We start from the raw sequence: 15,381 nt of genomic DNA, 5'->3' as shown, positions 1-15,381 counted from the left end.
TTTCAGGAACGTCTGAAGCAGACTGAGACTGTGCATCTTCCTCTACGGGAGCTTCTGGCTTCACTCCCGGTCCTGCTGGGTTACGGTTGCTTTCTTCCACCTGTACAGGAGAAGGGGGTAGTCTGGTCACCTGCAGGACTCTGACGGTTCCGAGAGTTCTTTCCTGATGACACACTGCGAGATTGCCCTGTGAGTCCCTCAGAAAGGCCTTCATGTTTCTCCAGTCCTGCCTCTAATGGGCCCACACACCATTCTAAAGACCTGTTTTACCAAGTGCCATTCAATGACTGTTGATGAAGGGACTTCTGTGTACCTAGCGCTGGGCCCGGCGTTGGGGAGCAGAAGTAGACAGGTTAGACTGAAGGTCATGGCTCCATGGAACTTGTACTCCAGTGAGAGAGACAGGAAACAGACACGATAAACTAGAATAGCACGTGTTATAAGGTGATAAGTACTATTATTAAATGTAAAGCAGGGAAAGAGGAGAAGAGAGCTGGAGGGGTCTCAACATTATAACACTGTGAGGGAGGGCTCACTGAAAGTGGCTTTTAAAAACGCCCTGAAGGAGGAGGGAAAGTGAGCATGTGCATGTCTTGGGGGAAAGTCCTGCAAGCCTTGTTCCAGAACATGGGCGTGTGGAGCTGTGGAGCAAGATGGTCACATCATGTCTAATGTGACCTGGCTGCTGTGCTGAGAATACTGTGAAGGGACGTAACAGGGATGTGGGGAGACGAGTCAGGATATTAGCTCCATAATTCGGGTGATAGACGATGGCGCCATGGGCCACGGGGAGGAGCAGAGCTGGTGAACAGCGATGTGATCTGGACATATTTAATGAGAAAGCAACAATTTGTGATAAGTGTGGACTCTGAGAGAAAGAGGAATGTCAAGGTGGACTCTGTGTGGCCATTGACTGAGAGAAGAAGAAAGCACAATCTCAATGCTGGGCAGTGTTCCATCACATAAAACGCCATTCTCCACCCTACAAATCCTCAGCACTAAACACCTAGGTTGACTGCAGATGTTGCTCCCAAAGTAATAGTTCAGTAAAAGTCAATGCCAGAGATTTTGCATGAATGTCCGTTTTCCCCAGGTTATGCCGGCTCCGTGCCCTTTAGCAACAGTACACATTGGCCTTCAGGAGGTGACGCAACATCATCCTTGGAGCAGCTGGGAGGATGCATTCAAGAACACTGGGTATAAATTTATATGGAAAATGTGCTAACTGATATAATCTCTTCATGCCTCATATTCTGTGCCCCCCACTCACCCGCAGGTGGCCTTTTTGTCCCACCCCCAGCTGCATATGGTCATGGAAATAGCCAATGCAAGTTCTCCAGAAGTCTTCATACTCCTGGGCTTCTCTTCACGACCCTCGCTAGAAACTATCCTCTTCGTCCTTGTCTTGGGGTTTTATGTGGTGTCTCTCTTGGGCAATGGCACCATCATTCTGGTCTCCTGTGTGGATGTGCACCTCCACACTCCGATGTACTTCTTTCTTGCCAATCTCTCCTTCCTGGACATTGGCTTCACCACGAGCATCGTCCCACAACTCCTGGTCAACCTCTGGGGACCACAGAAAACCATAAGCTATGGAGGCTGTGTGGTCCAGTTCTATATCTCACACTGGCTGGGGGCTACTGAGTGTGTCCTCCTGGCAGTTATGTCCTATGACCGCTATGCTGCCATCTGCAGGCCACTCCACTATACTGTCACCATGCATCCACAGCTTTGCCTCAGCCTGGCCCTCGCCTCATGGCTCGGGGGTTTGACCACCAGCATGGTGGGCTCTACACTCACCATGCTCCTGCCGCTGTGTGGGAACAATCACATTGACCACTTCTTCTGTGAGATGCCCCTCATTATGCAACTGGCTTGTGTGGACACCAGCCTTAATGAGGTGGAGATGTACGTGGCCAGCTTTATCTTTGTTGTCTTGCCTCTGGGTCTCATCCTGGTCTCATACGGCCATATTACCCATGCTGTGTTGAAGATCAGGTCAGCAGAAGGGCGGAGAAAGGCCTTCAACACCTGCTCTTCCCACGTGGCAGTCGTGGCTCTGTTTTACGGGAGCATCATCTTCATGTACCTCCAGCCGGCCAAGAGCAACTCTCACGAACGGGGCAAGTTCCTGGCCCTCTTCTACACTGTGGTCACCCCGATGCTGAACCCCCTGATTTACACGCTGAGGAACAGGGACGTGAAGAAGGCTCTGAGGCACCTTGTGTTAGAGAAGAGCTGTGGCTTTGTGGGGACACGGGGGCACATTTAGAGACCGTAGTCACTAGTGAGGAGGAACAAGTTTAAAGTATCAAAATAGATTTTTTGGGCAGAATATTTGAGATGTCATTTCTATTCCAATGTTGCTTGAGTTCAAGGAAGGTGATAACATGAGATGAATGTGCTCACCCACCATTTTCAGACCAGGTGAGGAGAAAGTATTTGCTGTTTTCATTTTATTAATAATCATAACATTTTGTTAGTTGTTTATATTGTTTTATGTGTAGTATATGTGCTAATTATCATATTGTTAATTGTTTATATGGTTATAAATGTAAATTATAATATTATTTTGTTAACTGTTTACAATAATGTGTGTCATTGAAGGTGCCTAATCTGTGTGAAGTCCTTTACATTTTAGTCCATTATTTATAATGAGTCAGTGAAGCAGATATTATTAACCTCATAAAGGTTAGGTAATTACAAAGCTATTAGTGTTTTATGCCCAATTTAAGTCTAGAGCTATCTGTCCATCGACATACTTCCATTTTGCCTTTAACCCCTGTGATATAATAAGAAATCGATGTTGGTTCTTTGTGCTGCTTCCTGGCACAGAGTTTCTAGGACCCTTGGAGTTTCCTCAGTGACATGGGGGAGAGGAGCTTCATTTGCTATTCATAACAGCCCATTTCAACCCTACCTGATTTATGCCAACGAGGTGACTCCAGGTGGGGCCCCTGGATGGCTTCAGGATGGGGACCGGTGGCCAGGGGATCCAACCATGTGATCAGAGTGTTGGAACTTTCAGCCCCACCGCAGACCTTCAGGGAGGGGAGAGGGGCTGGAGGTTGAGTTCATTCACCCATGGCCAGTGATTTAGTCGTTCATGTCTAAGAATGGAACCTCCATAAAACCCCTAAATGATGGGGTTTGCAGAACCTCCTGGTTGGGTGGATATCACACCCCAAACCCCCCAGGGACAGAAGCTCCTGCACTAGGGACTGTTCCAGACCTCACCTCATGTACCTCTTCATCTGACTGTTCATGTGCATCCTTTACAATAAACCAGTAAAGTTAAGCATTTCCCTGGGTTCTGTGAGACGTTCTAGCAAATCATGGAAGCTGAGGAAGGGGTCATGGGGACCCCTGATTTAGAGCCAGTTGGTCATAAGTCTGGGTGGCAGCCTGGGACTCGGGATGCCCTCTGAACTGAGGGCTGCTGTGGGATTGAGCCCTTGGACCTGTGGGGTCTGTGCTGACTCTGGGCACTGGTGTCAGGTGGAGTGGAGAGGTGGACAGTCTGGTTTCTGCAGAGCAGGGAGTTGGTTACTGGAAGGAAAATCTCACACATTAGGAGTCAGAAGTGCTGAGAGTAAGAACAGTCCGTAACCTTCAGGAGCAGGAAGCTGAAGACGCAAACATCTCAAGAGCAGAACTCTGGGTCGGACTCCAGCCCGTTAGCGGTTTCATCAGTAACGCGCTGCACTGATCAGCTATGACCCTGCACTGTCGACGCTCCTGTTCAGCTGGAGACCATCTGATTCCGGGAACTGTTAGGATGCTTTCACCCACTCACTGGTACCTTTGCTCAGCTTCTTCATATGTCCAAGCGTGTGTTCGTTCATTCTTACAGCGAGACCTATCTCTGGAGGTTATGAAAACGAGTTCACAGCACCAGCCTGGGATGGAGAAATCAAGTTCACGGAGCGGTCGCTGGCTTTGTTGATTTAAAGCTTAAAACAGTGTTGTGAAGTTGATAATTGTGGACATTTTAGAGACTGGAAAATCTGACCAGAGAGAAAATTCTGATTAGAGAGAAAAGATGGCATTTTATTTGTTTTGAGCCTTACAGTAAATGGGGGGAACCACAAAATCATCTACTTCAACAATGTTTTGCATGGTTATTCTTTAGATGGTCATTTTTTCCCAAACTCCTTCCTCCAGAAAATTTTCCCCCACTTTTCTGAATTAAACACCATAAATGTCACATATTGTGTCTCAGACTTCTCTTTTGGTTAATACCAGCAGATATTGAGAGATTTGGCTCTTGGATAAAATGTAAATAGAGTATTGGTGGTGACAGTGGTTCAATCTTATCAACTATTAGCTCCTTAGACAGCTTCATTTTTGGAAGTTAAGAGTCTGTATGTCTGTAGAAAATGAGAACTGATAATTCATACGAATATGTATTTACTGTAAAAATGAAAAGAATTATTAAAAATTTATGAAGCCATGAAATTACCCACATTCTACCCAAATACTCCTTATTTTAATTATTCTCTTCTACCCAGTTCCACACGTTTTCTCATTCAGAAGTGGGGACTAGCATAGTTTAGGCATAACTTTCTATTTCCTTTACTAATAAGACTGACAGCAATCACACAGGACTTATATTGAGTGCTTAGTCTTGGTGGGCATTTTTATAGGAAATTTTTCTGACTTCACTCACTTAGTTTTCACGATAAAGCTATTACTTTGGTACCGTCATTATCCCCATGGTACAACTGAGGAAACTGAGGCTCAAGCTAGCAGAGCCTGGATGCAGGGAAGCTCACATGTGACCTAGGCCGTCAGTTTCAAGGCGCCCTGCTGCTTCTCGAGCACTTTTCTTATTAAACGGCATAAAATGATTCTCATCCACATGGCTTTCATGACGTCGTTGAAAATAATGCAGAACATTCCAGTAAGTGGATATTCCTTAATTTACAACTATTTTTATTTGTAGATGTTGAGTCTATTTTTATTTAATTTTTGCTATGTTATGTGATGGTTGTAGGTTTCTTTCTTCTATTAAATTATTTTCTTAAGATACTCCCAAGAATACATATTACTGGGACAAATATTACCATAATTTTAACTTTTTTACGAACATTACCCACATATTGGGAGTTGGAGAGGGAAACACATTGTGATGAGCTCAAGTTGCTTTACAATCTGCCTTAAAAATGAAATCCACCTGCATACCAAATATTGCATCATACGTATTTGTTTCATCAATTCTGTTTCATGTTGCATCACCCTGCACTTCCCTACAAAGCGTTCCCAAGTGTCAGACCCAGAGCACAGAACTCACTTTCCCTCTGAAGTGAGAAAAAGGGCGTGTACTCCTTCTCTCTGAGTTAATAAGATGGTGTAAACCAAACCTTCCCTCCAGCTAGCCCGCCCACTGCCATCCCACCACTGAGTCGTGAGGTAGGATGGAGATGTGTCTGGATTTGGAGGCAGAGAACCTGGTTTTAATCAACTATAGGGCAGTTGTGTTAATCAGGATCCCATCAGATGTCAAAGCAGGTCATTTGAGTAGAGTTTAATAAAAAGAAAATTATCTAAGGTGTGGGAGACTCAAGGAAAACTGCAAGGGACATATATCTCCCTGGACTGGTTCCAGTGGGAACCTTTACTACTTGTGCGAGAAGGGGAAAGGACAGGATCAGTTACAGGACCTAAGGACAGAAGGGCTCTGTGGGGAGGGGTATCTAACAGGAGTCATGGTCTACAGGGGAGAGGAACACCCAGATGTGGCACTCCTGGGGGAAAGTTAGGGGCTCAATATGTTGACTTCACTCTACTCCATCCTACTACCTCGTGGCATGAACTTCATTGGCCAAACTCAACCACTAACTGAAGGCCAGGGACCCACTGGTGTAGTGGAGCACAGAGCAAGTTGGACAAAGTGGGGAGTGAATCTACGGGGGCAAGGAGTCCATCCTCTTTGCCCTCAGTTTCAATCCTTGTCCTGAATTTATATGAAAGTTTGCATCTCCAACTCCAGGAACATAGGAGCTCCCACTGGCAACCACAGCACTAAGGAGCGATGTCAATGCGGGGATAAGCTTACCAAGATCTAAAATATTAGTCACTATCAGTGTTTTTCACAAATTAGTGGGATAGAAGCAGAGTAATAATTTAACATAAAATGTAGCTGGCACAGTCCCCACTACGCTCGATGAGTATGAGATAGGACTTCTAATCATGGCTGCTTCTTCCATCACCTAATCCACGATCCCCTAACCTTCTTCCAGCATCGTGGCTGGACAGGGATTCTTTACCAGATGAGGTGAACCATACCTTCATCCTTGTTATTTCATGTGCGATTTGAGTCCTCGAGGTCTTGGCTTTGTTGGGCTGTTGCATTTTTCCATTGTCCAGGACTCTTGAGCAAAGGTGTACTGGGAGTTGCCCCAATTCTTTCTCCTTGTAACATTCTGTAACGGCAATCCAAATTATTGATAGTGATCAGGATTAATCATCCCTGCTGGTAGAATGACTTCATTCTCTGTCTGATGATTTACAGGCATAGGAAGCCCAAATAGAACAGGTGGCAGTCGTAGCTTCTAATTTAAAGAAATCACATGGCTGTGTATATTTTCTAGTGGGAGTATTCTTTCCTTCAGTACCAGATCTTCAAATCCACTATATTATCAAGCTTCTCCAGAGAAACAGAACCAATGAGGGTGTGTGTGTGTGTGTGTGTAGAAGAGAGATTGATTTTAAGGAATTGGATCACATGATGTAGGGGGTGGCAAATTCAAAATCTGCAGGACAGGCCAGGAAGCCGGACATTCTGACAGGAGTCAATGCTGCAGCGTGAGTCCAAAGGCAGCCTGGACGCACAACTCCCTCTTCCTTGGGGAACTCAGTCTTGTCTTTTAAGGCCTTCATTGGAAGGATGTGATCCGTCCACATTATGAAAAACAATCTGCTTTACTCAGTCTACTGATTTAGATGTTAATCACATCTTGAAAAATACTTCCACAGCAATATCTACACCCGCATTTGAACAAAAACTGCGTACTGTAGCCTAGCCAAGTTGACACATGTGCTCGACCGTTATGTTCTCCAAGCCCAAACTTGCAGTGCCATGAAGCGAACTTCTTCAACTGGACTATTGTGTATAATAGTGGGGAGGACACCCTCATCTTGCATGATGGTTCCTGGACCCATGCATCAGGTTATAGGGAAGACAACCTCACATGCTGACTGCGGGTGTAGGGCATACACGACAGCTGTAGGAAAGCGGTGTTCACTCACATAGTATTGTGTGGATACTTGCTTGCAGCATAGCTGAACCTCCAGCAGGCCATTCCCTCAGTCTATCAAGACTGCTGCTTATGAACGGTGAGGAGGGAGCAAGAATCATGAATTCCAATGGTGGTCCTGTTGCCACACTCCCTTTGCTGTAAAATCTGTTCCCTGGCCATCAGTGATGTTGTGTGGGATGCCCTGGTGATGATTAAGGTATTCTGAAAGTCCATTCTCTAAGTGGTTGGGGAAGGAAAGATAAACTGCACCCAGAATGTTTTTCTATCCCTACAAAGACAAACATTACTTACCCATCATCAAAGGAGTCTAATATAATCAACATGCCATTAGTTGTCCCCCGAGACTCCAGGGAATGTGCCAAATCAAGGTCAACCTTGGTGAAAGAAAGCTCATGATATTGAGCCAATCCATAGCCTCCACCCCTTTACTCATGTTCAATTATTCATGGGCCCAGGAGCAAGGTTGGCTGACAAAAGAGGTTGATTGACATCTACTGGAAGAGTCATCTCATCCACCACACTGCTGAGATCCGTCTCTGCAATGGATGCCCTTTAGTGGGCATTTATGTAGGATGCAGATATCTTCATGCCCTGTGCCCCTCTCAAGAAGTCTGTCTACATTCTCCTCACCAGACCTCCCCGTCATCAGTTTCCCAGTCTCTTTCATCTCAAATCCCTGAACAAAAGACCAACCTGTTAGCCAATGCCCCGAAATCATTGCATGTCCAAACTGGAGTGCATATTTCCCTCCTGAGAACTTAACAGCTAATTAATTGCCTGTAGTCTGCCTCCTGGGAAGGTTTCCCTTTGCCACCATGTTTTGGGACACTCAGAGGGACTGTGGTGTAATGATGTCCGTCTCCCTCTGCTGCTGGCGTATAATGTAGGTTCACCTGTAAGCTGGCCCATGCTTTTCCACTCTGTTCATAATTGGCTAAACATGGCACAACTTTTGGGGACTGTAGGGGCAGGGAAGAGAGAGGCGAAGAAGTAGGGCAGCAGGTACCTCGGGAGTCGGAGACACAATGACACTAGTCCCCAAGTTGGGAAGTGAGGAAATGGACTTCACTGACATTGTTTCTCAGTTTACCACCCATAAAATGAAGAGCAAAGAACAAGTGGAGGAAAATAATTTTAAAAGTATTAGATGAAAAATTTCAAGATCTGAAGAAAAACTTCAATCTGAATACTAAAAACTTTCCCTGACCCCTTGGAAAGAGGATGAAAAATCTCCTGTGGAGTTTGGATGCACTGTTATTTCCCTTTGCCTGCTTATGGTTTATCCAAGGTTAGTAGTTGAGTTTTTAGAGCCTCTAGAGATAGCAGCAATGAGGGGGCAAGGGTCCCTGTTTCCCCAAGCTTGTAGCATCCTCCTGACCTCAAGGAGGGCTGATAGGTCATTTGCTAATCCAACTGCTACCAAAATGCTCAACAGAAAACAAAGACATCGTCTCCAGAACCTAAGGAGATACACTTGAAGTGTCATTAGTGCCTCAGATTGATGTCCAAGGAGAAGTGAAAGGAGCACCAGGGATTCCACACTGTTCCTGGCCCATGTCCAACGGAATTATTGGGAACTCTCCAGTAGAGTCTTCCTGAACAGAGTGAATTCCCATCCTGTTTGGATGGAAGTCCTAAAGTCACAGTGAAAGGAGAAATGATGCTTACAAGTCACGTTGGAAACAAACCACCTACCTCTGGGTATTGGGCCACTTCTCCACCCAATACACCAGAATCGTCTAGGCTCCACCATTACTGATCTCTGGTGTCCCTCTTGTGGCAACTAGTTGCACAGTCTTCAATGGCTTCTGACAGAAGGAAACAGACCCTGGATCTTTCCAGAACTCTCCATGAACCGCCCGCTCCCCACTTCCTGCCTGGGTCTCCTCCCTTGCTGGCTGCTGTAAGCATCATGCTGAACTCAAGCATGCACGGCCTGGAAATGAGGCCAGACTGACCATGGGTACATGAGCCAAGTGAGATGCGCTACCCCAATCCCTTAGAGCGCTGATCTGAAATGTATTTCTGGGCGGGTTCTTTTCCCACAACAACCAATTCTTTATGTCAGCTCGGTGTTACAATTTAAATCAATTGGCACTCTATTTTCCTGGAGATAGCATCAAATTCCTCAGGTTAAGGGCTCAGTCCCACAAGACTGCCTCCACTTTAGATGCCAATCACAAGTGCGGGTGGTCACCTGTGCTTCTGGCCAACGGGCACTAATTCGGAAGTTCCTGTGACTCCCACCTTGGGTGCGATTAATTTGCCTGAGTGACTCATGGAACTCAGGAGAAGAGTTTACTCACTAGATTGTGGTTTATTCCAAAGGATGTTAAAGGACACCAATGAACAGTCACAAGAAGTTTTCACATATTGAGGTATATGTGGTAGCTATTCTGATTTAAACCTGATTCAGCCTGAACTAAAGAAGCCTGACTCATGGCCTTTCAAATGCACATTGTCCATCTGCTTTAACCACTAAAGTAAAGGGGGCACCAAACATTATCTCAAAGTAAAAGAAGGACCTCTTTGATGATAAGGATGCATACTTCCCTCCCAGAGCACCAGTCTTGGTAAGCGCATGTCACTACTCCTGAAGATAAGTTCCCTTTCTGGGACATCAGGGTCATGCTGACCTGCTAATCTGAAACTGAGTATCTTTGAAATTTTGATGACTACGTACCTTAGGCATGTTTAATGGGTGTTCTTTGTTCTAAAGGTATAAAACTGTACTGAAAACCACGCTTCCGCAGAAAACTTTCTTCCTCTGTGGAGCCTGCCTTCCCAGGTTGTAGCCCTCAGCCTGGCTCTAGTAAAATTAGCCTTGTCTCTTCTATCTATAGAATGGTTATTGGATGTTTGCACTGACATTTCTTGACATAGACAACAGGATTTCAGAGAAATGTTCCTGAGATCGCCTGAAATCTACTTTGAACAGATGCTTGGAACCAGCATGGGCCCATCGAGCCCTTCCAGCTTCACTGTGCTCCTTGGGTGCCTCAGTGAGTTCTCCTGAAATCTGGACCTCCTTAGTCAAGTCATAGACCCTGACTTTTACATGAGCTCTTTCGAGTCTTAATGCTAGGTGTCTTGAGGGGGTACAGGTGCATATCCTAGTAAAGGAAGCTAGGGGGAATTTCCTAGGCCAGGGGAGCCTAGGGGCAACTTTGGAGTGAACAAGACTGACTGACTTCTTAATTTGGCTTTAAATTGGAAAGAATTGTGCCTATAAATTCTGAACAAGTTGTTTGTAGCAAAACGAGAAACTGAACTCATTCAGTTTCAAAGAGAAGGGACACCAGCTCCTTCCAGCCGTAAGGCATTCTCAGGAGACTGGGAACCTAGTGGGAGTGTCTGAAGTTGGTCCTTGTGACCTGCAGTGGTCTCATGGGAATTCCTTCGTGATCACTCATTTAAGTAACTGACGACTCATCCAGGGATGTGACCAGAAGGATTTGTCATCTAGTCCTCTGAGCCCCCAGATCTCGACTGCCAGTGGGAGACACCAGGACACATAAGAGAGTGTTCACGGCCTTTTAGGAAGTGACACTCACAAGCAGCACACTTCTGATCCACTCCACTGTCCTTAGAAATTGTTCAGACTTTACAATAAAATGAAAGTCAAAGAAAATGGGAAATCATGCTTCTAAAGCCAACCAGCCCCCAAACAGGCAAGCCTCCCCCTGGAACTCCAGCTGGCTTCATGGACGTATGGAACTGATACTTGCAAGTGCTTAACAAAATGGGGATAACCATAAACGGCTGGATCTTTGGATCAAGATAACCTGGGACAATTTAACATTACAGTGGCCACTTTGGGGTTCCTTCATGCTTCCAGAATTTGTTTTTTTTGTTCAATAGATTTAAGAACCACAGAACAGACAGATTAAATGCGATCTTAATCTCTAAAGAGTGGAGCACGCCAACTTCCAGCACAATTGCTCAAAATCTGAAGGTTCCAGAAGTTGTAAATACCTAGAAAAAGCAGCAGAATCTTCTAAGCTTGTTTTTTTCCTGAGAGCTTCACTTGAAAATCGTCAGGTGGGGACCCCAAAATACCATCAGACAAAAATGTGGTTGCACCCCATTTATAGTCAGATATGGTTGGACAGAAATGCAGGTTGCACTCCAATTGTGGTTGGGATCTTACCAAACTGCCACCAGCCTCAGGAGAGTTACATTGGCCATTAGAAAGAACATTCCAATCAGACAAGATCAATTAAGAAGTACACTTAAAAGGAAAGACTTCAAAATTCCTAAATAACCTTATGAAAGTTTTGTTGCAAAAAAGCAATAAAAAATTAAGTTATAAGAGGTACCTAAAAGAAAAGTCTATTGAGTTATGGCTCTGCAGACACCCCCATCATCTACCTTCAAAGGAGGGCCTAGTATGGGCCTTCCAGAGTTAAGGAGACTCTGAGATTTTCAGGAAACTGCTGTTATTCCCTTAAACAGTCAAGGGGAAACTAAAATTAACAATTAATGGAGTTGTTTAATGCTGCCAGGAGTAGCTACTGTTTGTCCCAGCTGAAACCTGACAAGACATTTGGGAGGATTTAGCAAATTATGATCAGAAATTTGGCCAAATTGGAAGCAGATATTCAAAACATCAGGAGAACTTTCTTTCAAGATAAGACTATGTACCCAGAGGGAAAGAGGCAAAGTAAGGATAATATCATTGTATGGGTGTGTCAGTCCTTTGATAGGTAAGTAACTTCCCCTGTTTATCTCAAAAAGCTCACAACCACTCTGAGGTTATTATCTAGACAATCCCAGATTCCTAAGACTGAAGAAAAAAGCAGAAAAGAAGCCTTTGAGATGCAGACTGCTATGCAAGCACCCTTGCCCAGAGATCTAAGGAAAATTTTAAAAGTGGAGGCTATGCAATCTTTGCATCTGTTTATGTGTTTATGTGTGTGTCTATATATGTATATTAGAAATATGCACTATTTTTCTACCCCTGGATGGTATCCTTAACACTAGTTTATAAGAGAGCTCTATTCAATTGGCTTAAAGTAAGTACTTATGTAAATTATTTCTAAGTATAATTAAAACATTAACCCAAATGAATTGCAGGGTCACGTAATCTAGGAAAATGTTCAATATTAAATACTTTGTGCCACACTGAGAAACTTTCTATGAGAAAACTCCTGTTTCTAGATAGTATTTGTGGGTCTGCCAATCCACAGGATGCTAATGTAAAAGAATAAGGAAAACATCTTTGTATACAAGGAAGGAAGATGTCTATTTTCAGGAAAGAAGGTATAAGGAATGGAGATATTTTATTTGTTTTGTTAAGAAAGGTAAGTTTGGGGGCTGGCTCTGTTGCCGAGTGGTTAGGTTCGCATGCTCTGCCTTCGGCGGCCTGGGGTTTCACCGGTTCAGATCCTTGGTGCAGACATGGTACCGCTCATCAGGCCACGTTGAGGCTGCGTCCCACACGCCACAACTAGGGGGACCCACAACTAAAAATATACAACTACGTACTGGGGGAATTGGGGGAGAAAAAGCAGGGGAAAAAAAGAAGATTGGCAATAGTTGTTGGCTCATGTCCCAATCTTAAAAAAAAGGGTAAGTTTGCACTAAAGTTCTAGGAAGGAGGGAAGACATGGGACAAATTCTGAATGTAAGAGAGAAAGTAATGGAAGGTTTGTTGAAGAAGAACCCTGAGGAAAGAGTTTTGTGCATGGTCAAGTTGGCTGAGATTAAAATGAATTTAATTAAGTAAATAAGTTTCAATGTCAAAAGTAAGCTGGTACAAAAATTAGAATTTGCTTTTCTTTGTCTTACAGGGATAATTTTCTTGGACTCTTAGTCTGCTCTTGATAAAGAGATTATGAAAGATTTTTCTTCACCTTTAAGCAAGTCTACCTAAAAGACAAGGAGTCTATATTTTATCAAAATAATTTCCTGTGTTCAAAAAGCTAAAACCACTCTAATAAGAGAGCTAGGGTTTTTGAAACTTTTAAACTCCCTATGATTGCCTTTAACATCTTCTGTTGTCTGTTTGGTTAAATGGATAACTAAGCATTGCTTCACAGTGAGCTATAATCCTATCTGACTAAGTGTTTTTTGACCAACTACCCAAAAATACAAAACTTAAATAAAAGCTTTCTTTTGATCTGAAAGTAACTTTGAGAATTTCCAGTGGGCCCGTGGGACTTCTGAAGAATTTGTTCTCTCTTCCTATAGAGAGGGAGATATTAAACTACTTAGGTTTATTTGATATGTTAAATTGCACAGGAAGCAATGCCAAATAAATGATGAGAAACTTTCTTAGGTTATATTGTGTGGGTAAACGTTATTAATATGTCCTGGTATAACTTTAGTCATCACCTTAAAATGTTGTAACCTAATTTCCAAGCTAACTGCATTATAATGTTGTCTTTTGTCATTTACACATAGGTATTGTTTTTCTCTGATGCTTTTACAAATATGCTTCAGCTTCAGAGAGATTCGTGGCAAGGACTGTGACATTTACTCAAGAATAGAGGTTTCTGATGAACTTTCAGATCCTAAAACTGAACTGGATAAGAAACTACAGAACTCTAACGGAGGAAGTGGTGGCTTTGTAAAACTGCTCACACAGGAACAGTTGAGGGGATTCTAGGACTGACTGGATACTGCAGGACTTGGGGGCCTAACTTGGCACTCATTGCTCAACCTTCATATATATTAATTAAGTCTCACCAATCTGATTTGATTCAAGGGACACCAGAAGGAGAAAAAGTCACAAACCGCTTAAAGTCCACCTTGGCTCAGGCCCTGGCTTTAGGTCACACCAATTTCAGCTTGCCAGTTTTCCTCTTTGTATACAAAGATAAAGAAAATGCTTTAGGTGTATCAACTCAAAAACATGGTGATCAACACTGACCTATAGGATATAATAGTCGGCAAGTAGACTTGGCAGCAAAAAAGACTTCCACTGTGTATGAGGGCTATTTCAGCAACAGCTCTCTTGTGTGAGGCTAGTGAATAAATGGTAATGGAATCTCCTTTAACTGTTTATGTCCCATGCTCAGTTGAGTCTCTTCTAAATTCTCTGCATTATTCTGTAAGCCAATGAGCCTCTAAGGAAGTACCGGTGCTTTCTGCATGTAATATTACCCTGGCTCACTGCAATGACATTTACCCTGCTACTTGCTTCAGCATGACAGGAGGAAAATGACCATGACTGCATATTATTAACAGATTACCTTCTTACTCTTAGGAATGACCTACAAGAGATCCCATTAACAATGCTGATCTAATTTGGTTTGCAGATAGATCCTGTTCAAAAGATGAGCAGGCACATTACCAGGCTGGATATGCAATAACATCCTCAGTGGACATAATGGAAACCTTTTATTTACCAGGAGTAAAATCAGCACATCAGGCTGAATTAATTGCCTTAACTCAAAGTTATCAACTACCTAAGGATCAGATAGGTAATGTTTGTACTGACAATTGTTATGCCTTTGGAGTGGCACACGGCTTTGGAATGCTGTGGAAATAACGGAGGTTCTTGACCTCTTTAGGAAAACCTGTAAAAAATGGAACACATTGCAAACTGCTAAATGCTATACAACTATGAAAATAATCATCAATTATTAAAATACCAGGGCATTTCAAATCCGATAGTAGGGAAGCCAAGGGTAACCAACTTGTTGATGCTACTGCTGAGCAAGCAGCTTTAAATACCCATCCTGTCCAGCCTTGAGAATGCCCACTGCTCTCTGTTAACGCTGCTGACCCAGGGGAAGATTTCCTTCTACTGGCTCAAGAAATAGCCACGGAGGGAGAGGAACAAACATGGCAACAAAAAGGGGGAACTTTTGACCCGGCCACACAAATGTGGTTTCGACCTGACAAAAGACATATAGTACTTGTTGGAGCACAATTGCCGTTACTCCAACGTGTACATCATGTAAGTCACTGGGCATTTGAAAAGATGATTTTATGGGGAAAACAATAATTTTGGAAAGTTTCTCCCACAGCGGCTCCTAAAGCATATGCTCTTTGTCCTCTATGGCCTAAATGTAATCCCGGGAAGACACATCATGTTTTTCAAGGTCACTTTCCCCTTCCTAAGGGGCCCTTTGAAGTATGGCGATTAGACTTTGTTCAGATGCCACCATCT

At 43.7% G+C, this 15,381-nt stretch overlaps 1 protein-coding gene across 1 annotated transcript; it reads left to right on the top strand.

Annotated features, from left to right (window-relative positions):
* Positions 1 to 1,306: 1,306 nt before the first annotated feature.
* Positions 1,307 to 2,289, top strand: OR2C3 (olfactory receptor family 2 subfamily C member 3). The gene has a single exon (XM_023616975.2). The coding sequence runs from the start codon at positions 1,307 to 1,309 to the stop codon at positions 2,270 to 2,272; it is 966 nt and encodes a 321-aa protein (XP_023472743.2). The 3' UTR covers positions 2,273 to 2,289.
* Positions 2,290 to 15,381: the final 13,092 nt, after the last annotated feature.

Source organism: Equus caballus, chromosome 14 (genome assembly GCF_041296265.1).
Source record: "Equus caballus isolate H_3958 breed thoroughbred chromosome 14, TB-T2T, whole genome shotgun sequence".
In the NCBI taxonomy this organism is placed as follows: Eukaryota; Metazoa; Chordata; class Mammalia; order Perissodactyla; family Equidae; genus Equus; species Equus caballus.
Note: the sequence above shows the minus strand (reverse complement) of the source record. Positions and strands in the feature narration are given on the sequence as shown.

Excerpts from the sequence above, each read along its gene's own strand:
- OR2C3 (XM_023616975.2), top strand. The coding sequence starts at position 1,307 with ATGGTCATGGAAATAGCCAATGCAAGTTCTCCAGAAGTCTTCATACTC.